General features: G+C 36.6%; 2 protein-coding genes across 4 annotated transcripts in view; both read right to left on the bottom strand.

Annotated features, from left to right (window-relative positions):
- LOC124643706 (P protein-like) overlaps nt 1-6,897 on the bottom strand; it is a 39,446-nt gene extending 32,549 nt beyond the window's left edge. Inside the window, exon 1 of one of the 3 annotated variants that reach the window (XM_047182747.1) lies at nt 6,767-6,897. The gene's annotated coding sequence lies outside the window, so the exon portion shown is untranslated. Of the gene's footprint in view, nt 1-6,729 lie in introns of all 3 variants that reach the window. The other 2 variants (XM_047182745.1, XM_047182746.1) reach the window with 2 other exon arrangements.
- Nucleotides 6,898-23,375: 16,478 nt separating this feature from the next.
- LOC124643619 (IQ and AAA domain-containing protein 1-like) lies at nt 23,376-27,212 on the bottom strand. The gene is made up of 7 exons (XM_047182634.1): nt 27,089-27,212; nt 26,392-26,540; nt 25,758-25,857; nt 25,424-25,547; nt 24,900-25,019; nt 24,578-24,656; nt 23,376-23,525 (listed from the first exon to the last, which is right to left on the bottom strand). The coding sequence occupies exons 1-7, from the start codon at nt 27,210-27,212 to the stop codon at nt 23,376-23,378; spliced, it is 846 nt and encodes a 281-aa protein (XP_047038590.1).
- Between the last annotated feature and the right edge of the window lie 156 nt (nt 27,213-27,368).

The following is a 27,368-nucleotide window of genomic DNA, read 5'->3' as shown; positions in this document are numbered from 1 at the left end:
ACACCCGATATAAATAAGATTTAGTTTGTTTGAATTGTCTTGTATTACGAAAATGCGTTGATTTTATTTTCATGTTAATGTTGTGTTAATAAATCATCAGCCTAGCCTTTTCCCAACTATGTTGGGGTCGGCTTCCAGTCTAACCTGATGCAGCTGAGTACCAGTGTTTAACAAGTAGCGACTGCCTACCTGACTTCCTCATCCGAGTTGCCCAGGCAACCCACACGACATCTTTGGCAGTCGTTACGGGTACACAAGCCAGAAAGTCTGACAACCAGTCCTATCAAGGGATTGACCGGATTGAAGAAGTCAGATAGGCAGTCGCTCTATTTAAAACACTGGTACTCAGCTGCATCCAGTTAGACTATAAGCCGACCCCAACATAGGCAGCTGATGATACGAAACCGTATGAAAATCAGTTCAGTATTTTCCGTATTACACGAGATATGGTGGCCGACATAATTTCATAATTATGTTTTGAAAGAATTTCACATACTAACGTGTTTTCATGGTAATAAAAAGTTTTTCCGTGACATTATGACCTCGACATAACGAGATAATGACATCTGAACACGCCTTCACACCATAATAGTTATAATTTTATTTAATTAACATTTTTATATAAACTTTCAGGTTTATTATAATAACTAGCTTCCGCCCGCGGCTTCGCCCGCGTAGAGTTCGGTTATATCGCGTTTCCAAGAGAATTCTTCAAAAGTCCGGGATAAAAACTATCCTACGTTCTTTCTCAAGGTCAACTCTATATCTGTACCAAATTTTATTAAAATCAGTTCAGTCGTTTAGACAGACAGACAGACAGAGTTACTTTCGCATTTATAATATTATTAAGTATGTCTTATCTGCCTAGAATTTGCAACAATGTAGGGGAAGGCCAGTCTAACCAGATGCAACTAAGTATGAGTTTTACTTCTAACGACTGTTTATCTGACCTTCTTAACATAGTTAAAGATGCAGTCTGGATACCGGAGGAAGGAAAGATAGCGGAGACGCCATAAGGAAGCAAATCAGGCGCCTTCTTGTAGGTCAAGTAACGTAGGGTAGGCGTGATCAGTGACTGGAACTAACGAGGTGTTCTGGTTTCTTGTCAAATCACAAAAAATCTGTCAAAAATTGATCTTAGTTGATTGGTGATTTGGAAAAAAGTGGGTGGGTTCGAAAGAAGGCATATGAAGGTGGAGCTAGTAATTCTTCGTCCCCCGAACACCCGCATTTTGTTGCGTTTCTTTCTTAAGGGATATTGCGTTATGACATCTCCGCTAGTCATTTTATTCGCTATGGTCTGAATGAACCCATAATATTTCGAAATATTTAATGCTATTATAGACTATTTAAAATAAATTTTATTTTTTGGAGTTACATAATTGGGAAACTAGAGGCTTAATTACTAACAATATCTATTAACTAAAATAAAGATTAAGATATTTCTCCCCATTGATAAAAATCACATAATTTCATAATCCGGTTCATTCTGGTTTTTTCCATAACAAATATGATAAAAAAAATTAAAACATCCAAATAGATCGCTCTAATTTCGATAAGCAATAATCATAATTTTTTAATGTCATGACATGATAAGTTTATCCATTATTAATGACTTTATTATAATCGTAAATTAATAATTATTGTCATTATGATTCATTGACCTTTGTACAAGGTGTTGCTTTTGGCTTGGTTTATTTTTAACACGCTTTTATTTGGTCAACCTGTATGTAATTAAGAATAAATAAAAAAATCATAATAATTAAATCATATTAAGCTGAAAATTCGCACTTTTTGAACATCAAAAAAAATGCACAAAGGCAGCTCCCAAAACGCCCACCCTTCACCACTTCCTATGTGTTTTTGCTGGGAAGAAGAAGTGGCGCAACAAACTCCCCAGCAACACATGTCTGTCTGTTAGGTTTGAAGATTCATATTTATACTATGTAATTTTCTGTGTGTATAATATCATGTTTTCAAATATTAAATAAATATTATAACATTAATTAGGTAATTTATGTATGTATGAAATGGATTCTAAGGTAGCTAATTCAAGCATCTTCCAAGGATCGCAGCGTCATGAAAATTGGCAGCTGTATGTAGTTCTGATGATTATACAATAATATGGTACTGTCGAACTGATCTGATGATGGAGCCGGAGAGGTACACAATATTTATGCACCCTGACTGTATAAATATTTTATGCTTTACTACATTTGCAACAGTATAATTACTGACTGATTAAAGGTGAAAGAAATCATCTCGAAGAAACCTGGACTTTAAAGTCTGAAAGCACCAACCCACATCTCTCGCACGTGGTGATTAACGCTCAATCCTTCTTCGTGTGAGAGGAGGCCGCAGCCCAGCAGTGGGACGATACAAAGGCTGATGATGATGATGGATAATATCTGACATAAATAAATAATGGCGTCCACGACCGATTTCTCTGTTCTCATTTAAGGAGATCAGCCAGCTGCGCAGGACATATTATATTATAGTGCAGGCACATTTGCTTGGACACAGATGCACTCCCTATTACTTCACTCTCATAGCCCGATGGGACGGCAATCCGACACGACCGGAAAGAGATCAGGCGCAGGACCGACATTTACGTGACTTTCTGACATAGCAACTGTCTGACCTCAAGTTTAGTTTATATAATATTTTCTGATAATAATCTTATCATTACCCTAATCCGCTTAATTTTATCTCGTTTCATCGAAATCCGGTTAGCACCGGCTTTTCTTCTTATCATAATTATAAAAACAGATTAAATCAATAAATAATGATTAATTAAGTCTTAATTATTTTATTGTTTAAATGATATACATTTTAGTTTATCTGGTAGATACCTTAATGATGTGTTACGTGGGGTAGGTAGTAAGTATCTTATATAACAAATAATCCTTTAATTTACCTTATTTCCTTAAACATTTTTACAAAAAAAAAAACCCCGACTTCACAAAACACTCAAAGGAACAAAATAAAACTCTTGACATGGCTCTAGAAATAGGTTTCTGCAGGTCTGTTGACTATGTTATTTGAACCTATTGATTTGAGAACCTCTTACTTTTTGGGAAGTCAGTATTATCAACCGGGACATCTATTTCACGTTATTTTTTTATTTGTATCACAGATTACTTTATATTTACTATTGTATGTACAGAGAATAACAACAACTACCGAAAAAAAATATTTATTTGTGTTAAAAGTAATTAAAGCTAATTTTAGTGAGTGCAGATTTTGAATCTTGAGCAAGCGAAAGATTTTGTTTGAATTTACTAATCATCATCATCCGATTAAGGAACAGGCGGTTTTTATGTTGTTTGTAAACAGGTTTTTGAATTCAGTTAAAAATGGCGTAAAAGCGCGACAGACAGACAGGTACTTTCGTATTTACTTAGTCAGGACCAGTCAGGACTCTTCATAGATACAAAATGTGCATTTGTACAATCTACAAACTGTGCTATTTCCGCTCTAGATTTCTAGTAAGAACCTAGGTACCAAAACTGCAACAACTTACGACTTTGATTACTCCCGATAAAATACTACCTGGAATAATTCACTAAGATTATATGAAACCATATTAACGTATCAGATTCGCAGAACTGGATCTATTACAACCATGGATCTAATTACAATATTATGTAGACCGTGAGCTTGAGAGCGAAAGAATTAAGTGGCTGCGGGATTTTTCTAAGGAGTTTCTATGACCGTGGAACACATCTGCCGAGCCTTTTCCCAACTATGTTGGGGACGGCTTCCAGACTTACTTGATGCAGCTGAGTACCAGTGCTTTATAAGAAGCGACTGCCCATCTGACCTCCTCAACCCAGTTACTTAGGCATCTTGATACCCTTTAGTAAAATGGTTGTCAGTCTTTGTGTTTTCTAAGTATCTATTGACAGGAACACAAAGGGCTCGACAAGATATTCCAAAGGCTGTTAGGGTTTAATTTAACACTCCCTCTCATTATACCCGTGAAAAAAGGAATCATTTTGAATTTGTTTATTTAGTAAAGCAGGTTCATTAAGTCACACGATCCTCCTAGCTAGCGCGTTCGCGCACAAAAGTTGCAATTTTGCGGACATTTTAGAAATGTTTGTACGCAATGTGTTACTGTTTGCTAGAGCGAGTACACCAAAAGATACATTTGTGTGTCACAGTGCCGCACACTGGTGGAATCTCGCAGTCAGACCATTCTAATGAAGAAGCTAGCTTGAGGTTTCTTAAGCACCTGTAATAGGTCTCATCATCATCATCATCATCATCTCAGCCATAGGACGTCCACTGCTGAACACAGGCCTCCCCCTTAGATCTCCAAAGATACCTGTTGGAGGCGACCTGCATCCAGCGTCTTCCGGCGACCTTTATAAGACCGTCTGTCCACCTTATTGGTGGACGTCCTATGCTGCGCTTGCTAGTCCGTGGTCTCCACTCCAGCACTTTTCGACCCCATCGGCCATCTGCTCTGCGAGCAATATGGTTTGCCCATTGCCATTGTAATGGGTCTATGAAGTTTACTACGCCTATAAAATATTAAAACTCATAAAGATGTTATTTACTATCAAGACAATAATTTACCTTGTTACACGTTTTAATACAATGCCATGAAAAATAACAATTATTGTTAATTATTATGAAATTCTCAATGCTAATTGTTTACTATCTTTTAATAATGTTATCTTTCACGCGGAAACCACGCCTGCCTTAGATTATCTAAGAGATACATAGAGTACAAAATACAAGAAGTAAGATTAGGGAAATTAACAAATGACTATCGTCCCGCTGTGGGTGCAGCGTGAGGGTGTCAGACTCTTACTGACTAAAACCCACCACGTTCCTTCCTAAGCCCACAGTGTACCAGGGCCGGGGTTTATAATTTTTTGCACTTTTTCGCAAAAACCACTGAATGGATGTTGAAGAATCTTAGAAATAATATCGATACTAATATAATAAAGATATATATTTTTGTTTGTCACTGTTGGGAATCTATCACTGTTGGGAATCTATACTCTTCCCAAGCAACATAGGCTATACCAGCTTTAGCTGCCAGCGGTTTTACCCGCATCCCGTGGAAACCTCTGCACGAACCCGCATAAAAAGTAGCCTATAGCCTTCCTCGATAAATGGGCTATCTAACACTGAAAAAAATTTTTCAAATCGGACCAGTAGTTCCTGAGATTAGCGCGTTCAAACAAACAAACTTTTCAGCTTTATAATATTAGTATAGATTTTATCACGGCACGGGCAGTAGTTCCCACGGGACGCGGGTGAAACTACGGGAAAACAGTAAGAATATCTTACATTCAAGAATTAATTTTAATTTCTTTTATCCACGTGTGGGAAGAAGTTCTTTCTTAATTACCTTTATAATGATGTTTGTTTACAATTTTACTGTCTGCAAGATTACGAGTATAAAATTACTAGAGTTTAGTGACTCGAAACTTCAACAACAAACAAATAGTTACTTAATACCTCGTTCGCCTTGACTTTCATTTGCTGACTAAGGAATACTATGTTTTGATTCGTACGTAAATTTTCTGATGCAAACAGTAACTTGATAAAAATAATCAGCCTTACTAAAAAAACTTAAACATATGTTGAACACTTGTTTAAAGAAAGTGTGGTTGCAAAACGGACCTTATTTCATCGTCATAATCTGTAATTTTATTAGACAAGTGTTCAACAGACGTTTAAAAGTTTTAGAGGTACGACGGCTAATGTTTTCGTCAACTAGACGTACTAAATTGGTCTTGGATCCACCCTTTTTGAAATATATTTGAGGGACACAAAAAAGGTTTTGAAGAAAAACAATAAACACGTTTTGTAAATCCGGGAAAAAATGCCGTTTAAACTTAATGACAGAGTGTTTTCTCCTTAAAAAGGAATTAAAAGTAGGTATCTAATGAAATAGTCTATTACCTAGCTAGACTAACAACATTTATTTCATTCATTTAACTAAAGGTAAACAATCTTCAAGACTTTTCACATAAATGCATATTAAACAACATAATATACACGGACTATTAACTGAATCGCTCAATTGATTAAGTTATTATTGTATTTACAATGACTTTAGAGACAGTCAAACCAAGGGGTATTGGGTTGACGGGGTCAGATAGGGCAGTCGCTCCTTGTAAAGCACTGGTACTCAGCTAGGTACATCTGGCTCCGGTTAGACTGGAAGCCGACCCCAACATAGTTGGGAAAAAGGCTCGAAGGATGATGAATGACTTTATGCGCATGTTATTTTTAAATAAAAACTTATATCAAGATTGTTTCTCAAGAATTCAGACTTAATGGATTATGATCACATATTCCTAAGATAATACGCAGTAAATTACAGCTATGCAAAACGCGTTGAATACTTATTTCCTACCTTATTTAAAACCGTGTTTTTTTGTCATGTACCTATCAGGATATTTTTTCGAAAAATAATTGCCTAGAAAAAGCAGGCTAATCACTAGCAGTCAAGCATTTTTTCAGTTCAAAAACATCAATCATATTTTTATATTTTACGTTCATTCAAAGATTAAGTCAAATCAGCTGTTGCTATTATCAGAACTCTTTATCAACCGACCTATAACCGATTCAACCATAGTTTACATACGATAACGCACAACAAAACTTTGTAGGAAAAATACTATCGGAAACAAACACACTAAAATAAAGAACAACAAAAATTAAGCGTCTGTATACAAACAAACAACAAATTTTGGCACAAACCCAACTTTTCGAAACACAAAACAACAATTTTTATTACACTTTTTTATCACAAAACTTTTTGACAAATGTCAATTTTGACGGTTGACGTGTATTTTGGCGGGAATGCACTATGGTTTGGCGTGACGCGCGACGATGCGTCTGCGTCCTTCCGCGCTCGATTCTGTACTGGTATATAAATATTTATCATGCCGTATCATGGCCGTATCTTACACAGTATTTTTGCTGGGTAATTAGGTATAGACTCAACGAGTCGCGTTTGCAGGTGCCTAGAGAAACTAAAGTTTTATTAGACTTTAAGTAGTACCGTATAGGAAAATTAAATCAACCGTGATTAAAAAGTGGTGTTTATTTATAAATTAAGTACACAGAAATCTGTACTACTCTGTACTCATACTTACTTCAACTGATTTTAAAAATTCTTTCGCTATTGAGAAGCTACACTATCCCTGATCGACATAGGATATTTTAACCCGTTACGGGCAGTAGTTCCCATGGGACGCGAGTGAAACCGCATGAAAACGGCTAGTATCATATAATTTTAGAAGTATTAAAAGCTCAGTTATAAGACAATTTCCCTTGATTTTTAACTCCCATTTTCCTAGGTGAATGTCTTAAAATGGTAACATGATATTAAAAACAGTGATGATCTGCACAAATTGTTTGATGGATCTATATCTGCTACATATCTATTTATCAAATAGATAAGGAAATGGCGATCCAACGAGGTAATGCTGCCAGCCTCTTGGGCACGCTCCCAGTTGACAGCGATAGGAAGGAATTTTTTGACGCTTTATAGTTGTTTGTTTTACTAGGATAGTTTTTGATATTTATTGTAAATATCTATCTAAATAAAATAAATACTTACTTTATATATTATAAAAAAAGATAAGGAAAGGACATTGTTCCGGCTCCATACATGTTCTGCCTAAGAACCGTTTGAATGGAAAGTGACTTCTATAAACTCTTAAAATTATATGGAATCCTATGAAATAAGTTTTCACGAACGGACACTTCAGGAAACTAAAATAATTACGAAAAAAGTTAATATTTTGAGGTTATAAATAAAAAATAACCAAGCTTGCGTGAAATATCAGAGTAGTGTTATCAAACTACACTATACAAAATATCAACAATACTATGTACAGCTCTATATGTTCTCTTCTAGATCTAGGAAAAGACTACTCTACTAGATACTAGGAAAAGAGATAGTAAATAGTCAAGTTTAAGATAATTCTTTGACAATGATCATTTTATAAAGTTGCATTTTCTGTCTGTCCCTATGAATGCTTTAGATCTTTAAAACTACGCGATGGATTTGGGTGCGATTTTTTTTTATTTTTTTTTAATAGATAGAGTAGGTCAAGAGGAAGGTTAACACCAAGGTTTTATATTGCCACCGTGCGAAGACGGGGCGTGTGACTAGTTTTCATAAATGCTTAGAATTTTTATGAAAAACAACTACCTAAACGCTTTTGCTTTCAACGTTACGTTTCTTAATATATAGTGAATCCACTTTGGATTTGTGATAAAACGTATCCAAAATGGAAGAGTTCCATTCACCACAATTCATAAAATATCGATATTATTACGATAGAGAATTATTTATTTAAATGATTGATACTACTTTTATATTAGACAGTTACCTAGCTATCTACATGCCATAAGGCGGGAATCGAACCCGCGGTCTATTACCAAGAAGGTACAGACCATACTAAAAATGTCATTACCACACAAAATAATTTATATAACAGTTAAAGTAAGGTTTACCAATAACAATGAAAGAGGTTTTCGAGGATGTGCAATAAAAACAATATTTATATTCAATTAAAGGTTTTTAATCATCAATATTTCTCAATAATATATTATCTAAGAACTGAGCAGGGGGTTCAATTGAGTTTTGGTATCTCGCCCAGCTTAAATACCAGATCATAGTCATTATGTGGGCACAACAGCCCACTGTTCTACGCCCAAAGATACAATTGCAACAGTATGCCTGATGGTAGGAGCTTCTTACAAAGTACACAATTGCGTCCAACAGTGCATTGCATCTTATTATGCTCGACTGCTTGAGACCAACACGTCGTACATATAAGGTCATGAGCTTCAACCTGTAATAATAAATACAAAAAACATTAGTAAATATCAAGTAACTTGCAATTGTGGCAATTGATTTGAAAACCGAGAAATTGTGTGTTTATGAAAACATAAGTAGGTAGTAACATTCTTATCAAAATTAGAAAAACACTTTCGTAGACCACTTACCATACGGGGAACGGTCCATTGTTGTATGCAACGAAGTATATCTTCGTTTTCTAATACCAAAGAACCTCCAGCAGATCCACAATTTATACAATATACTATATTCTGCATCCATTGTTGTAATTATAATATAACTAAATTCGATCACAGACAGAGCAATATCCGAAAATGCTAGTAAAATCCAGTTCTTCACACAAAGCCGAGTCTACCAAGTACGCAATCTAATCGGAGTCCGTAATCAAGCCAAAGTTGTTAGAATAAAACCATGAAACGCATAGAAAATCACAAAAGAAACGATAGTCGCAAAGCTATCAAACTGACTTCTAGCAAACTGACTGAAGTACACCAGTGTTGCCAATTACGAAAACTATAATCCTACTCGAGTGCCAAGCTAGAAATTCGCGATTTCGCTCAAAACCATCTTAAAACATTATACAAATACTAGTTTTTTTCTAGCTAGTCAGTTTAGGTATTTAAATGAATAAAGTGTTAGCAACTAATTTTAATAACCGATTTCGGAAAGGAGGTTCTCAATTCGATCCGTATTTACCGAAATCCCGAAAACTTCCGAAACTGGCAGCACTGGCTGACGGAAACATTTTATAAGGCATCAATAATTGTGACCCTACTTTTTATTTGGATTTTTTTTATTTGAAGTGTCCGTGGAATACTAAAATATGTTTCAAACAATATAAAAATAAATAAAAATTATAGTATAATTTATATTCACATCGGTTCTTAGGCCAAAATTGAACAATGTCCTTTATTATTAATTACCAGCCGTTTTTCCGCGGTTTCACCCGTGTCCCGTGGGAACTTCTATCCGTACCGGGATAAAATGTAGCCTATTTTACTAACAAATAATGTAGCTTTCTAATAGTGAAAGAATTTTTTAAATCGGTCCAGTTGTTTTTGAGTTTTTCCATTACAACCAAACAAACATTTTTTTTCCTCTTTATAGATTAAAAATGTATCTGTAGAATTGTTTATCAAATAGATTATCGCACTTATTAAGTATACGTAATTTTGTAAATCTAATGTTGCTAAGTCAACATTTTTAAAAGGCAAATGACGTCAGAAAATAGAATTATTTTAGGTAAAAATATGTTTACAGGAAAACTTAGACACAAGATACGTACATACCTGTGACTTTACTAATATTACAAAATATGAGTAATGCAACTTTTCCAAGTTTGTATATACTTTCTAAATATATCTTAGATACCAATGACTGTGTTTCAGAGGGCACGTTAAACTGTAGGTCCCGGCTGTCATTTAACATCTTTGGCAGTCGTTACGGATAGTCAGAAGCCAGTAAGTCTGACAACAGTCTTCCCAAGGGGTATTGGGTTGCCCGGGTAACTGGGTTGGGAAGGTCAGATAGGCAGTTGCTCCTTGTAAAGCACTGGTACTCAGCTGCATCCGGTTAGACTGGAAGCCGACCCCAACATAGTTGGGAAAAGGCTAAGCCAATGAAGTATTTTTTTAGAGATGCAGGTGAAACCACGGGTTATCTCTATAAATATTTTCACTAACTTTTACACCTGTTTTTAATTTAATTATGATTCAGATAAATAACAGCTGAAAACCACAATATTATCAGTTGTTATTATTATCTATGCATTTATCCGTATTCATTCAGTAGTTTCCGAAAATGTCATGCTCTAACAAACAAAACTTGGTGCTATTTTCAGGGTTCCGTACCCAAAGGGTAAAACGGGACCCTATTGTTTTCGCTCCTCTGTCTGTCCGTCCGTCCGTCCGTCTGTCACCAGGCTGTATCTCACGAACCGTGTAAGTTAGAGAGTTGAAATTTTCACAGATGACGTATTTCTGTTGCCGCTATGACAACAAATACTGAAAACTAGAATTAAATAAATATTTTGGGGGGCTCCCATATAACAAACGTGATATATTTGTCTGTTTCATAAATAATGCTACGGAACCCTTTGTTGCGCGATTCCGACTCGCACTTGGTGCTATTTTTTCTACGAATGATTTGGGTAAATTAATGTTTTCAGCTGTCTGCGTTTTATTTGTGCGAAAGTAACCTTGTGGGTTAATTTTATATTTCACGGTTAAGATCCTTGACCGAATTTGATAAGTACGTGATAATCGCTTGCTTGCCGCGGTCATGTTATGGATGGCCGACCATACTTTAGCTACAGAGTTCTCTCCTTTATTATGTTCCTTGATATATTATGATAATCGTACTTCATAAGCGAAAGTAGGTATGTAAATATGTATGTTTGTTCCTCTTTCACCCAAAAACTATTGAAAGGATTTTTATGAAACTTGGCAGTAATTTAGCTTATGAAACTATAAGAATAATATGTAGGCTGCTTTTTATCTATGCACTAGTAATATGTATAACTAATAAAGGGTACATTTTTTGACTGTTTTTTTTTTGTTCCCTAAAGGCTCCGAAACGACAGAACCAATTTCAAAAATATTTCACTGTAACATAACCTATATTTTATTCTGATTTTCATAAACCACTTTAAAACTTCCGCATTCACAATATTATACTTCGGCCGTTCAGAGAATGCGTTCCTGACACCTATCAGTTAGTCACGACTAGTGATGGGCACAACATAACACTGAGTTCGTTACAGTTCCTTCAAAATGAACCGCCGCATTATTTTAAGATTATTTTCGTTTTAAATTGGCGGAATCATTTGTTTTATATTTTAGTTATTTAAGTGGAAACCAAAAAAAGGTAATATTCATATAATAAAATTGTTTTATTTATTCTTTGTTACAAGTACATTGAATTGAATGTGCGAACAGAATATTAATCAGACTCCGATTAGCGTGAGGAGGTGGTGTCTTCATCATCATCTTCGCCTACATGTATAATTATATTATTATCAATAACAGAATCAATCCTGATATCTCGGTCTAACAAAAGCCGGGTAATCAAATAAAAACAGATCGAAAACACTTGAAAAACGTGGTCTATGCGCACGAAACGACAACGGACGACTGTTTTAGCGTCACAAAATGGCGGCCCATAACGCCATTTGGGGTTACCATTTTTAATCTAAGTATAAAAATGCGGTTTGGTCATAGTTTTATTTTTATATTTCATAAACGTTATAATTAAGTCTTATAGTCCATTATTTTCCAATTCTTAAAAAGAAAATCAAAACGTATTATTTTATATTATAACTGTATAAGAACAGATTACGATACTTGCCTGTTATTTTTAGCACAGCACTACAAAATATAAACCGCTGACATAACCTTGTAATAGCGCAGTATAGATTTAGAAAAATATTGTTTACCAAGTTATTTGACACTCAGTTTGGCACAAAATTATAACATTCATTGATTATTGATATAATAATGTTGTTTTAATGCTCCTCAATTGTTAAAACGGTAAACAACCAGCAAAAATATTTTTATCGTAACTGCAACGCCATTGCAAAGTTACGTCGTCAGTTCAATCGCGACGTGTCAGGAACGCATTCTCTGAATGGCCGAACTTATAGTAGGTAAGTAGCACTAACGTAATTTACTAATAATGTTTGTATGTGTGTATGTTTAGTTAGCACAAGTGTTCGTACACTTACTCGATGGCGTAATGACGGACGACCTCGATGGCGTAATGGTCATCATGCCGGACCGCCGAACCTCAGGTCCCGGGTTCGATTCCCGGTTCGGTCGACATTTGTGTGATGAGCATGCTTGTTGGCCGTGGTCTGGGTGTTATGATATGTATTTATAAATATGTATATATGTAGCTATATGTAGTTTATCAGTTGTGTTAGCACCCATAACACAAGTTAATAAATAACTTACCATGGGGCTAACCGACCGTGTGTGAAACAGGTGTCCCGACATTATTATTATTACTTACTATCTTATCAATACATGTAAACATTGATTCAGTTCGAGTACACTCAGACTGCAAACTTTTAGTCGGCCGATAGTTTGTTTTGGGGTAAAAAATCAGTATTAAGATGAATTGTGATGTCCTCCTAGTCGATTATCGGCTACGGCGGCTGTTAGTGTTCTCATATAAGGATATCAGCCAGCTGCGCAGGACATATAATAGTGCACAAGCATTTGCGCAGATACAAGTGCACTCACTATTCCTTCACTCTCATAGGAGGAGGACGGCAATCTGACACCACTGGAGAGAGATTAGGCGCAGGACCGACATTTACGTGGTCTCCGATGCACGGGCGTAACAATCACCAACTGAAGATGAATGGTAGTAGGTACGCACATAACAAAGATCAGATATTTATCCGGTATCAGACTGACTGAAAACTTTGATTAAATTCACAATTTGTTGTCTGACAGTCGGCTGACAGTTGTCACAAACATTGGCCAAAAAAATATTTTTAAATGAAAATCTTGATTCCAATCAAAGTTTCCAGTCAGTCTGATACCGGCTAAATACCTGATCTTCGTAATGTGCGTACTACCATTCATCTTCATACTGACTTATGAGCCCAAACAAACTATCGGCTGATTAAAAGTTTGCAGTGTGCACTCTTAATGAGAATGACGCGTTTGTTTGTTTGCATCGAACTCGGAAACCGCTAGAGCAATTGTTATTGTGTTACTTTAACGGACTGGTTTTATCTTTACGCAAATGATTTTGGATTAATGTTGTTCGTACCTATCTGCCTACTGGGCAAAGGGCTTTTTTCTTGTAGTTGTTGACAATATTTGGAAATTAACGCTCACGAAATCATCATCAGCCTTTTTCTTGTCCCACAGAGCACAGGCCTCTTCTCATACAGACAAGGAATGAGCGTTAATCACCACGTGAGATAAAGGTGGATTAGCGATTTCAGAATTTAAAATCCAGGTTTAGTCAAGATCCGGGGCTGCGGGTTGTTCGAAAGAGATACCGCGGCCCTGGTACATAAAAGGCCTATGACGGAACACGACGATTTTAGTCAGTAAGAGTCTGACACTCCCTCACCGCTGCTAACCCACAGCGGGAGGGGTCATTTGATGATTTTACGTCGCTAAAAAAAAAAAAAAAAAAGTTTAGTCAAGATGATTAACATTAACACGGACTATAATGTTAAGTGAAGTATAGCGAGTTCCTCTGCATTTCTCAAGGCATGTGAAATCGGCGGAACCCGGCTGGTATTTTTTACTTCTTTGCGAGACAGGAGCTCCTCCTAATATTAATATTTATAAAAAAAAATCCAACGTAAAAATACTGGCAAGTAATGTTCCTTTTTAAGCCCATTATGTACCAGACCGCGGTAACTCGCGCAAACAATCCCTCAGCTAAATCCTTAGCAAAAAAACAGTTACTAAAACCACAGATTACTATAATAGTTAATTACTACGCTAAAACTTCAAATTATGAAAGGAAAGTAATATTCAAGTCCCTTTTATTGTACTTAATAAGATAAGGCAATACTATTTAAGTAGTAAGTATTTACAACAAGAATAGTTTCTGCCCACTTCATTTATAAGTAGATTAAGCAGCTACTTAACGTTAAAACAATAAACTAAGGAATTAAGGAAACTCTTCAAAGTAACTTTTTAAGGTCTTAAACATTACCTTTATTAATATTATAAATGCAAAAGTACCGATAAAGCTACTGAACCGATGTAAATGGAATAAGTTCACAGATAAGTGTAGAGCATGAGTGAGGACATCATCATCTCCCGAGCCTTTTCCCAACTACATATGTTGGGGTCGGCTTCCAGTCTAACCGGATGTAGCTGAGTACCAGTGTGCCATATGGAGCGACTGCCTATCTGATCTCCTCAACCCAGTTACCCCGGCAATCCAATAGCCCTATTGGCTTCTGCCTACCCGGGACGTCAGCCAACGATGTACAATGATAGCCGACGAGTTCAAGATCTAAGTATTGACGATATTTTTTACAGCTGTAAACAACGTACAGCATTTGATTGCTATAACAATTCCATCAGGCGTTTATGAGATAAAAGATAAACTGTTAAGTATAGCTTAATGAGCCATTCAGAGCAAGCGTTAATTACCTACAAAATGTTTACAAAATTTGTAAACAGAGACAAATAATATGACGTCAATATGAATGGCAAAAAAAACAAAATGGAGTCCATGGAGTTTCTTGCCGGTTCTTCTCCATGAGACCAACTCTTTGGAACCGTGCACCTAACTTTGACGTTTCGAAAGAGCTTTCATAGGCCTATTTGAAATAAAAAATTTTGAGTTTGAGTTTGAGTTGAGTTTGAAAATGGAAGGTGAGTAAAGCTATTTATTATTTATTTATTTTCAGTACAAAACCGGCTATGGAATCATCTAGATATATTAATATTACTCATACAGCAAAGAGGAAAGATTTGGATTTTTGTATGCGGCGACGTATGAACTCTGATGCTATGATTATGTTATTCCCCATGCCCGAGAAAAATCACTATATAAACATGAATATGTGTATATTTACCCATACCTACAAATATTATAAAGAGGATTTGTATTTATGTTTGTTTGTAATGAATAAACTCAAGAACTACTGGACTGATTTTAAATGACAGATGATAAAATTCTTTCACTATTGTAAAGCTACACTCTTCCCTAGTAGCATAGGCTATATTTTATCCTGGTACGGGCAGTAGTTTCCACGGGACGGGAGTGAAACCGCGGAAGACTATTTGGTACCTACATAATTAACACGAATAGGGGTTTATAAAACTATACATATTTCATATCGCAGTATAGATGCAGTAATGTATTAAGTATTTGTATAAAATCTGTAAAAATACAGACTTTAGAAATAGGATTAGATTATTTACTTTGTAAAACGCTACTTTTAACATCACATCATAATAAGTTTTGTGCGAAAGTTCTTAATTCACATACTATCTAATAAGATAAATACTCACGATTCTTCATCTTCTATTTCTCCATCACCAATCGATCTTCTTCTCCAAGATTTCTTCAACTTCTTCTCTCTCACACTGCCAAAAGCCGGACCCTTCAATTTGTAAATAAAGTCCATAACGGCTTCAGTTTTCACATGCTTTTGTTTCATATTGAGTTTACTTTCTTCATATTTTATTGTGTCTTCTTCTTCAAAATGTTTTTTTCCTATATGTATATCTTCTTGCTTCTGTATGTCAGATTTGTTGATACAATTCTCAGGAATTGTTTCCGTTTCATCAAATGCTTGATTCGCGATTCCAAGATCTGGGTCGGCCATTTTTGAGGCTGTAATCAAAATAGACTTTTAAATAATTTGGGCATCAAAAAGTTTCTTTTTACATTATGCTGTCATTTGAACATCTTTGGCAGTCGTTACGGGTAGTCGGAAGCCATTAAGTCTGACAGCCAGTCTTACCTAGGGGCATAGACTAATAATGCTAGGGGTATCCGGTTGCTTAGGGAACTGGATTGAGGGGGTCAGATAGGCAGTCGCTCCTTGTAAAACTCTAGTACTCAGCTGCATCCGGTTAGACTGAAAGTCGACCCCAACATATTTGGGAAAAGGCTAGGCAGATGAATTTGGCTTGATAAATAATTAGAGAATCTACTAAAACAGAATTGCAAAATTCAATTATAAAAAATACTCTGTACTTATATCCTTTTTTAGTGAGAACTGAATCTAATTATTCACCTTATTATTTTATACTAGCCGTTTTCCTGCAGTTTCACCCGCATCCCGTGGGAACTACTGCCCGCACCGGGATAAAATATAGCCTATGTTACTCGCAGATAATATAGCTTTCTAATGGTGAAAGAATATTTAAAATCGGTGCAGTAGTTTTTGAGTTTATCCGTTACAACCAAACAAACAAAGTTTTCCTCTTTATAGTATTAGTATAGATAAAAAAAATACCTTTAAATAAAAATTGGACTAATAGACGATTCCACTTTTGCAAAACAACTATGTAACGTTTTAGTACAAAATACCACTAAAAACTTGTTAAAAAACACACACACTAAAATAATTAAAATCGTGTTAACACTATGAATTTTAATGAGAAACAATTATTACTTTTACTCATATCTGCGTGTAATGGATTTTGTAATAGAAATTACTTATTGGTAATTCGTACGTGCTATTATGTGCTTTGATAAATTGATATAATCGGTAGCAAAAGTGATTATTTCTGTAATAATATTGTAAAACAGAGGAGTTAGTTTATTTGCTTGATCTCAGGAACCACTGATCCCATTTCAAAATTTTTTTTTTTACGTATTGCCCATTTATTTTAAAAGGCTATCATCAACTCCCGAGCCTTTTCCCAACTATGTTGGGGTCGGTTTCCAGTCTTACCGGATTCAGCTGATTACCAGTGTTTTACAAGGAGCGACTGCCCTATCTGACCTCCTCAACCCAGTTACCCAGGCAACCCGATATCCCTTGGTTAGACTGGTTCAAAAAGGCTATATATAGGCTTTACTTTTTATCCAATGGTAAGTAACGCTATATAGCTCCATAGAGCATAGGACGCGGACAGTTCTGATTTGAAAAATTTGGAAAAGGCTCGGAGGATGAGGATGGTGATAGCAACAGTTTTACATTTGTTTGTAAGGAGATCAAAATCATCTCCTGCGCCTTTTCCCAACTATGTTGGGGTCGGCTTTCAGTCTATGTCACTGCTTATATGTTTTTGCTGGGAAGAAGTGTTGGAACAAACTCCCCAGCAACACATAAGTATATACAAGTATATGTATAATAGATCTATGTTGATAATCGTAGCCGTGTGATTGGAAGCAAAGAACAATTATGTTGTTTTCTACGACCGGATGAACCATTGGCATGGAGAAAAAAATGACTAGCGGAGGTACCATAATGGAAATCGCCTAAGAAAGTAACGCGCCAAAATTTGGATGCTCGTGGGATGAGGAACTTTATTGTTTTCACCCTTATATACGCCTTATACCCGCCTTAGACCCGTCCATTTATTGTAATACCAAAAATCGTTCACAGATTTCTCAAAGAACTCGAAGACTACAAGGAGCGACTGCCCTATCTGACCAACTCAGTTACCCGGGAAACCCCTTGGTTAGTCTGGTGTCACACTTACTGGCTTCTGACTACCTATCTCCGAGCACTTGGAGCTGTGGTGGTTATACCGTCACCAGTCGGCTGTCAGAGCGTCAGATATGAGGTTAGCAATTCGGCCTGGCCTTTTTTCAACATGTAGAGATCGGCTTCCAGTCTCACCGGATGCAGCTGAGTACCAGTGTTTTACAAGGAGCGACTGCCTTTCTGATCCTCTCAGTCCATTTTAATGGATTACTGTAAGACTGTTTGTCAGACTTTCTGGCTTATTATAACTAACCGTAACGACTGCCAAAGCTGTTCAAATGCTAGCCTGGACTCATTAATTCAACGTGCCTTACGAAACACGGAGAAACTCTTCATGATGATAATAATATGATGATCAAGTATTACTTGTCCATCCATATAATGTGTAATATTATAAAGTCCAAAAAATTACCATCCTGGAACCCGATTATACGTTGGAAAATATTAAGATACCTATTAAGAATTCATAAAATATCTTACCTTTAATTAGAAAGTCACTAACAGGACTCAGTTTTCAGAATCCAAAAATCCGAACATATCAACGGATCCAGTCAACAAAATCACATATAAAGAACTAATATTTTGAACACCACAATTAGGATTATTGAAATTACACTCTGAACACGTCTGATCGTTATAATCCTCACTTAACTGAATGGCTAAAAGTTAAAAAATACTAGCCAGGTAATACAATAAGTCTGATATGACAATTGGTTACAAACCTAACTACAGCCAATACGCTGTTTTGAAACATTTTCAACACAATTGGATGAGTGCCTCGTCTCCTTAAATATTTTACTTGAGTACTGTCAAACACAAATGTTTGATAACATCAATATTTTATAATTGATATTGTAGGTAAGGCTCTAGACAGACGGACTGCATTTGAACTGCAATCCAACTGCAAATTGCAGTTCAAGGGCAGTTTGAATGCAGTTGACACGACTGCAATAGAACTACAAATCAAACCTGCAGTCCGCTTGCAGTTGAATTGCAGTCGGCGTGCAGTCGTGTTCTGAAGTTGATTTGCAGTTGAAATGCAGTCCGTCTGTCTAGAGCCTAAGACACAATGAAGTTGTGGTGTCCTAGTGGGTAAAGAACCATCCTCCCAAGTATGATGGTTTTCGATTCCAGAACAGGCAAGTACCAATGCAATTTTTCTAAGTTTGTATGTACTTTTTAATATATCTTGGACACCAATGACTGTGTTTCGGATGGCACGTTAAACTGTAGGTCCCGGCTGTCATTGAACATCTTAGGCAGTCGTTACGTACGGGTAGTCAGAAGCTAATAAGGCTGACAGCCAGTCTTACCAAGGGGTATTGGGTTGCCCGGATAACTGGGTTGAGGAGGTCCGATAGGCAGTCGTTCCTTGTAAAACACTGGTACCTACTCCGTTTTCTGCCCGACCCGGGAATTAAACCCGAGACCTAGTGCACAGCAATCACGGTATGCAACAACTAGACCTACGAGGCAACTTTTGAAAATACAACATAATAAATCCTTGTTTTTTCTTTTCTATCTCCTAATCATTAATACTTTTCTTCACGACAGTACTTTAGACCTAAACATCAATTCTAAAACACGTACGTTGTAAACGTTTATAACACGGAGGAAGGCAAGATAGCGGAGATGCCATAAGGATGCCTTCTTGTAGGTCAAGAAACGTGATTAGTTCAAAACTATTCAAGTTCTAGTAAATACTATAATGTAGTCATAACAATTTTGTATACAGGGTTACTGGTAAGTAGACCGCATCCTTTCATGAGGTGATAGTATAGGTCAATATGGACAAATTTGACCATGGGATACACTGGGCAAAAGTTAACCCGTTTCAAGATAATCGAATTTCAAGATTTTTTCTTTACAAGTCGTCTAGGTAGGTACCCGTATACATTTTTATTATTAGTTAAAAGTCTCGTTTTTGCGGTTTTTTGTGTGTTTTGTGCCTTTTTGGATAGCTAGATAAATGTTGATGTTTTTTAAGTATTCTGCACAAAAAAATGAAGAGTAATATTTTTGAGAAAATAGCTACTAAAAAAGTAATTGCTGTTCGCTATAATTTCCTCTGTGATTTGTACAGTTTTATGGTTTGTTATTATGAAGTGATTCATCTTCTATCCAAAAACACACAAAAATCCACAAAAACGAGACTTTTGACTAATAATGAAAATTTATACGTGTACCTAGACGACTGATCTTGGAATTCGATTATCTTGAAACGGGTTAACTTTTGCCCAGTGTATGCCATGGTCAAATTTGTCCGTATTGACCTATACTATCACCTCATGAAAGGATGCGGTCTACTTACCAGTAACCCTGTATAATAATATTCATGTTAATGTTTAAGTTATCCGTCTATCCTGCCGGGGCTGCGGGGTTGTTCGAAAGGTACAAGGTGGATTTTTAGTCAGTAAAGGTCTGACACTCCCTCAACGCTGCTAACCCACAGCGGTAAGGGTAATTTGATGTTTTTTGCCGTCATATAAAAAAGGCGTGATTAGTTACCTGAACTAGCGAGGGGTTCGGGTTTCTAGTCAAATCAAAACCAATCTGTCAATGATTGAAAATAGTGGGCGGGTTCTATAGAAGGCATGTAAGAGCGGAGCTTGTAATGTTCCTCGTCCCCCGAACACCCGCATGTTGTCGCGCTACTTTCTTAGGAGATTTTGCGCTATGACATCTCCGCTGGTTATTTTGTTCTCCATGGTTTAAAAGATTCGGCTTCGCAATCCATTGAAAAAATGTACATATTTGACAACAATGCCTTATGTTTTAGCCGTGAAATTGGCAAGTTTTATTTGTGTGAAAAAAACAATTGAATCGTGTTATTAATTAGATCTGCGTATGATTTTCTATATAAATGAAATGTAAAAAAATGGTGGGCTAAAGTATGACAGATTATTTTGCTACATTGTTTCCCGCAATTTCACTCGCGTTCTGAATGATTATATTATTCTGGGGTACGAAGTAGCCTATGTAGTTTGTCTTCTTTGTCAAATTACATGCAAATCGCTTTTGCGATTTCACGTTAAAGCCTTATACCTTTTCTAATAAACATAAATCAAGACCTATCGTGTCGGATTGCCATCCCATCGAGCTATGAGAGTGAAGGAATAGTGAGTGCACCTGTGTCTGCGCAAATACTCGTGTACTATAATATGTCCTGCGCAGTTGGCTAATCTCCTTATTTTTTTATAAAAAAAAGCGGAAACATTTTTTTGTTTGTATCGTTAAGGCTCAAGAACTACTGAATCGAAATGAAAAATTCTTCCACTTTTGGAAAGCTAGAATATCCCCAAGTAACATATGTAGGCTACATTTATCATATGCGGTGAAAAGCTATTTAGAAATAAATGAAACACAGTCCTTAAAACAAAATATTTTATTACGTTGCATACCAAATAAAACTTTACATATTTTTTATTCACTTTACCCTTAACACTTAACATCTAAAACTATATTAAGTTTCATCCAAATCTGACAAGTTAACAAAAAAAAAACATTTTGAAAATCGACTAGGTACGTTATACAAAAACAAATCGGACAATTTCTCATTAATCTTAAAAAATCACAATAATACACTGAACATTAAAAAAAAAGTTGTTATTGAGGTAAGGCCTGGACTCCACCAAAACGGTCATGCTAAGATATCCAAAGCGAATATCAAGATATATTTCAGCTTCGATGTAACTAACGAACTTTTACGAAGACGCGTGCCAATTGCGAATTTCTATAAAATATCTATCCTTTGTTTTGCGATTAGAGATTGAAAGGCATAAGTAATTTATATATAGAGTTATTGACAAAATTCAATCTTTAATCGATGAATGGATAGGTTATAGAAAACCACGGTAAAACAGAGCTGCTCTAATGTATGTTTAATAGGCATAACATGGATATATTTCTATTCTTTCAATAAATTGTTCATCCATCAATGTTCCATTTTAATTTCCGAGCCGCTCTGAATCCGCTTCGAATTTGCGATCGTCATTTTACGAAAATCTCACATCTTTGCTTCACATTGAAACCTAGGTTATTCTCAGCGTGGAATAGCTTTAATCTCGCTTTGTAGTTCCATATTAATATGATACATCAGCTCAGTATTAACAAAAGCGGAAACAAAATAAACAAAAGCGGAGCGAGACTGCGGTGCTAAATAAACAACTGAGAAAAAGCATTGATTTTAAAGATTGTTTTAGATTTTACACAATCTAATTGGTTTTTACATATTTCCCATATCCGCAGCTTCGCTTCGCTTTTTTTAGACAGACAGCCATATAGTATTGGTCTTTGATAGGTAATGCGTCCCCGCTTTCAGGACAAGATTACTTCAAATAATTGAGGATCGGACGTCGCGTCGCTATGTAAGTGAGTCCGATCTACATATATAATTCATGTCCGTTTTAGTGGAGTCCAGGTCTAAAGAAAAATTAACAAAAAAGGGGTCTTTAATCAAACACATTAGGCTTGAAAATTGGCTTGCAAATCAATTAATTTTAAACAGATAATATAAATAGTACATTGCGTGATGAAGAGGAACAAGAGTGACCAACATACCCCAGTGGATAAAAAGCATTGCAAGTGGCAACATTTTAACCCATAGCACAAATAATATATGGCTGGGGGCTGATGGAGCCAAATAGCCATCAATATATAAATAGATAGGATAGCCATCAATAAGGAGGTCAGAGAATCTGAGGCAGTTGACTGGTTGAAAGCCTGCACGGGAACCAGTCTTCTTGGAAATCAATGGGGAAGGCCTATGGTCAGCAGTAGAAGTCCTATGGAGAAGATGATGATGATGATGATACAAGAATGATACAAGAAAAGGTGGGAATGAGAGCTTGTGACGTCACCTTTAAGTTTTGACGTAACACAGAATTCTAACGTGTTCTTTTCGTTCTTATTTATTTGTGAGAGAAAAAAAAAAAAACGTGTCCATTGAAATTTTAGATTTATCTAAAAGACGGACAAAATACTTTCGAATAAACGATATAATCAGTTTGGCCTGCATATACCTATGTATGTTTGTGCGCAACTATCTCACGTTACGCTAAATCGATTTTTAGAAGCCAGTAAGTCTGACACCAGTCTAACCAAGGGGTATCGAGTTGCCCGGGTAACTGGGTTGAGGAGGTCAGATAGGCAGTCGCTTCTTGTAAAGCACTAGTACTCAGCTGAATCCGGTTAGACTGGAAGCCAACCCCAACATGGTTGGGAAAAAGGCTCGGAGGATAATGAGGCTGAATCGATTTTGATGCTTCCACCGCAGCAATTGACAGACAAGACATTAGTTACATTATTAAAGTTGGTAATTACAATTTTTCTTTAATTCCACATGCCTATACGTGCTTGATTATATTATCTAGACTTTTAAATCTAAGCTGCATGTTGTTGTTGTTCGGCCTTTTCCTTCTTCGCCTGTTTCTTGTACATATCATCTCTGAACCAATTGATCCTGTCATATGTTTCCCTCTCAGTTCGAAGCCAGCTGTACTGCAGGAAGAATGTCACGTATCGTTGGTATTCCTGTAAAAGATAATATTTACCTTTGAAAACGTAGTTACTTAGTAATTATTACAAACGTTTCTCGTTTCGTGCGTAACAGTTTATCACTACTAATAGTATAAGTGCGAAAGTAGCTCTGGCTTTCACGTCTGAACCACTGAACTGATTTTAATAAAATTTGGTACAGAGATAGAGTTAAACTAGAGAAAGAACATAGGACAATCCTTATCCCGAACTTTTGGGAAATTCTCTTGGAAACGCGATATAACCGAAACAGGCGCGGACGAAGCTGCGGGCGGAAGCTAGTAAGAATTATATAGGTTCCTATATTCTTTATTTTGAAACATTATTGCGAAAGTAAATCTGTGTCTGTCTGTTCGTCAAAACTATTCAAGTTCTAGTAAATACTAGTAATTTAGTCATAACAAGGTTTTTATTAAATAATATACATGTTAGTGTTTTAGGTATATGTTCATCTATTCTGCCGGAGCTGCGGGATTGATCGCGTAAGTTACCGCGGCCCGGGTACATAAAGGCCTTAAGAAGGAACTGTTACAGCCTTCTTATCGTCCCACTGCTGCGCATAGGCCTCCTCCCACACGGAGGAGGATTGAACATAATAACTGGGTCCATAAGAAGGAACATGATGGGTTTTAGTCTGTAAGAGCCTAACACTTCCTCACACTGATAACCCACAGGGGATGATTTCCCAAAAAAGTATACATTCATGGGCCAAGGTAGCTTGAAAATAAAGGCATTTTGGTATGATTTGAAAACTGCTACTACTGGGTATTAAAACTGGCTACATTTAAATTGCATCAGTAGTTTGGAGCTACACATATGGATAATCACCAACCCAAATCCTTCCAGCTTGGGGGAGACAGCAGTACAGCAGTGGTCGATTTTTAGGCTGTGACGACTAATCACAAATAGTCTAGGGCTTAGAACAGCATATACTGCTTTTCATCCAGGTGTGAGTAATAGTTATCTCAGGACGCCGTTGAATCCAAGAGATCAGCTAGTAAAACCGCTGGTGGAAGCAAGACTTTAGATATGTTGTGGAGGATACTTACATCCATCGTCAAAGGTTCCAAGTCCTTTTGCAATAAAACTTCCAATATTTCTCCAGGGGAGAGCTGTTCGATATTTAATCTGGAAAAATACACAAATACTTGATTCATCATCATTTAGTAAGACTGGTTAACAGACTTTCTGGCTTCTGTCTCCCCGTAACGACTGCCAAAGATGCTCAAATGGCAGCCAGGATCCAACAATTTATCGTGCCTTCCGAAACATGAATATAAACCTTCTCTTAACCACGAGCTCTTTCAGATAGACGCTAAGGCGGAAAGAAGAATATGGGATGAAGAAAGCCTTATTATCCTGTATTCATACCTGACAATTCTGTCAGGAGTCATGACTTCTTCGTAAGCCTGTATGATGTCTCCGAAGTTGAACCCCTGCAGCAGCTGTGCCAGAGCCTGGACATTATAGTCACGAGGGATACTCCTGATTCTGGAGAGGAAATTAGAAAGATTGGCAACCAGTCTTACCAAGGGGTGTCAAGTAGCTAGGGTAAACTGGGTTGAGGAGGTCAGATGTGCTATCTCCGATAATTTTGGTTAGAATGGAAACGTAAGCCAATAGAATATAGCTTTCCTTTAAGAAATGGGCTATTACTATAAAAAACTTAAAGATATATTAGTTTTTGAGATTAGCGGGTTCAAAGAAACTGAGTGTCTTGCTTTATAACGTTAATGGGATTTAGTGACCCGCTTCGACTTCGAATGGGTTAAAATTATATAGAAAACCTTCATCTAACTCTACTACAAAATCCATATTGAAATCCGTTGCGCCGTTTTAAAGATATTAACATGTGTTTTGAGAGAATTGGTAAATCTTGTGAAATAGTGACTTGCCTTTGAAGTTTCTGATAGAAGTATTGCTGTAAGCTTCCATAATCAGTCCTCGGTACAAGCAGAATCTCGTCAAATATGCTCACCATTGGTTTAGCGCGTGCCACCCATGGGTTTGAGCAAGTAGCTGTATTGAACATAAAGGGGAAACATGACTGATAAAAAATGACAATTGAGCATTAAAGAAGAAAGAAAAATATAGAAGCTCTGATTGTCTGAAGTTAGCTGCTATTGACATCACAAAAGTCAATAGATATATTAAACCAAGCACTTCTGCGTACGCGAGAAGCGTCAAATGGCCAACTTCAGGATTAAGTTAACTATAATACTGACTTACCAATGAAAATTACTTTGTCCTCTACAGGTATCTGTTTGATTAGTTTGCCTAAAAGACCTTTCATTGTCTGAGCTTGTAAATACTTGTCTTCTGGTGGTACCTTTAGAAAAATATAACAGATAAAACTTACGAAAAACCAAGTTTAAGAAATATGATCATGATGAAATATGATGGTGATTCCATCTTATTCTTAAAAATATGTATTACCTATATAGGTAGTAATTTCAATCGTCTTTCTTGAGAACAATGCTTAGTTTCAGAAATAATAAACTTTGGTACAAAAAAAGACGCGAGGCTGCGGGATTGTTCGAAAGAGTTACCGCGGCCCTGGTACATAAAAGGCCTACGACGGAACACGACGGTTTCAGTCAGTAAGAGTCTTACACTCCCTCACCGCTGCTAACCCACAGCGGAAGGGGTTATTTGATGACTTTTGACGTCGCTTAAAAAAAAGGTATAAAAAGACTAGGTAAAGGTGAAGGAAAATATCTCGAAGAAAAGTCCGAAATCGCCAATCCACCTTGAGCGCTCGGAGTGTTTGACACCCATTCTTCTTTGTATGATAAGAGGCCTGTGTCCTAAAAAGGCATAGTGAAAAGGCTGGTGATGATGAACGTAACAAATTCATAAGCACCTTGACAGTAAACACCCTTTCAACATTTTTCATGAAGACCACAGCAGGTTGGAAAGCCCTCGCCGTTGTAAACACTTGGCTCAACATCTTCTGAGGACGGCTGATGACTGCGGTGAATACCTCGGGAGTTATATCGATTTTGATGGCATCTGGAGGAATTTTTATTTATTTGAATTAAGTATTTCCTACAGTCAAGTACATACATAATTAAAGTTAGCTAAAATTATCTTAGTCTGGAGGATCTGTCAAAGGACTATAAACCAATGACATCTATGGCCGACGGCGTTGAATCGTTTGAAGGTGCCAAAAGAACAAAGACTTATTCCTAACAGCGCATAACGAAATGTTGACCTTATTATATTCGGTTTTGTCTACGAAAATTCAAGGAAGACCGTAAAACGCAGTATATGTACTCATACATTTTATTTATGGCTATTGTTATCAGAGCTGGATGGATGATGTCTGTGAGTATATAGAAATGTTTGTTACTCTTTCAGACGTTAACTACCATATGGATTTTGATGAAACTTGGCAGTGATACCTATAGCTTAATATATATTTTTTCTTTATTCTTGCTCTCTTTCTTTCCCTCCTGCTTCCTTTCTTTCTTCGTTTCTTTATTTCTTTCTCGCTTGCTTTCTTTCTTTCGCGCTCGTTCGCTGTAAAAGCTAGTTTAAGTTATAACAACTAGACATACTCAGCTCCCCGGCCACGGCATCAGCCATGAAAGACTTTCCATTCCTCTCAGGACCTAGCAGCATGACAGCTTTCTTTCTCGGAGCTCCGTGTTGGATACCACAGCCCAGTATACAGGACAGCATGAGTCTATTCCTGATGTCACCAACACCAGGAAGGGGGTACCTGGAATAGGCCGTTAATGTTAGGAAGGAGAGAAGACCTCTATCCAGCAGTGAGATGATAAAAGGTATTATTAAGAAGATGATGTGAGGATCTCCACTTATGTCATACATATAGTT

This window comes from Helicoverpa zea, chromosome 28, assembly GCF_022581195.2.
Source record: "Helicoverpa zea isolate HzStark_Cry1AcR chromosome 28, ilHelZeax1.1, whole genome shotgun sequence".
Taxonomy (NCBI): Eukaryota; Metazoa; Arthropoda; class Insecta; order Lepidoptera; family Noctuidae; genus Helicoverpa; species Helicoverpa zea.
This window is presented reverse-complemented; position numbering and strand designations above follow the sequence as displayed.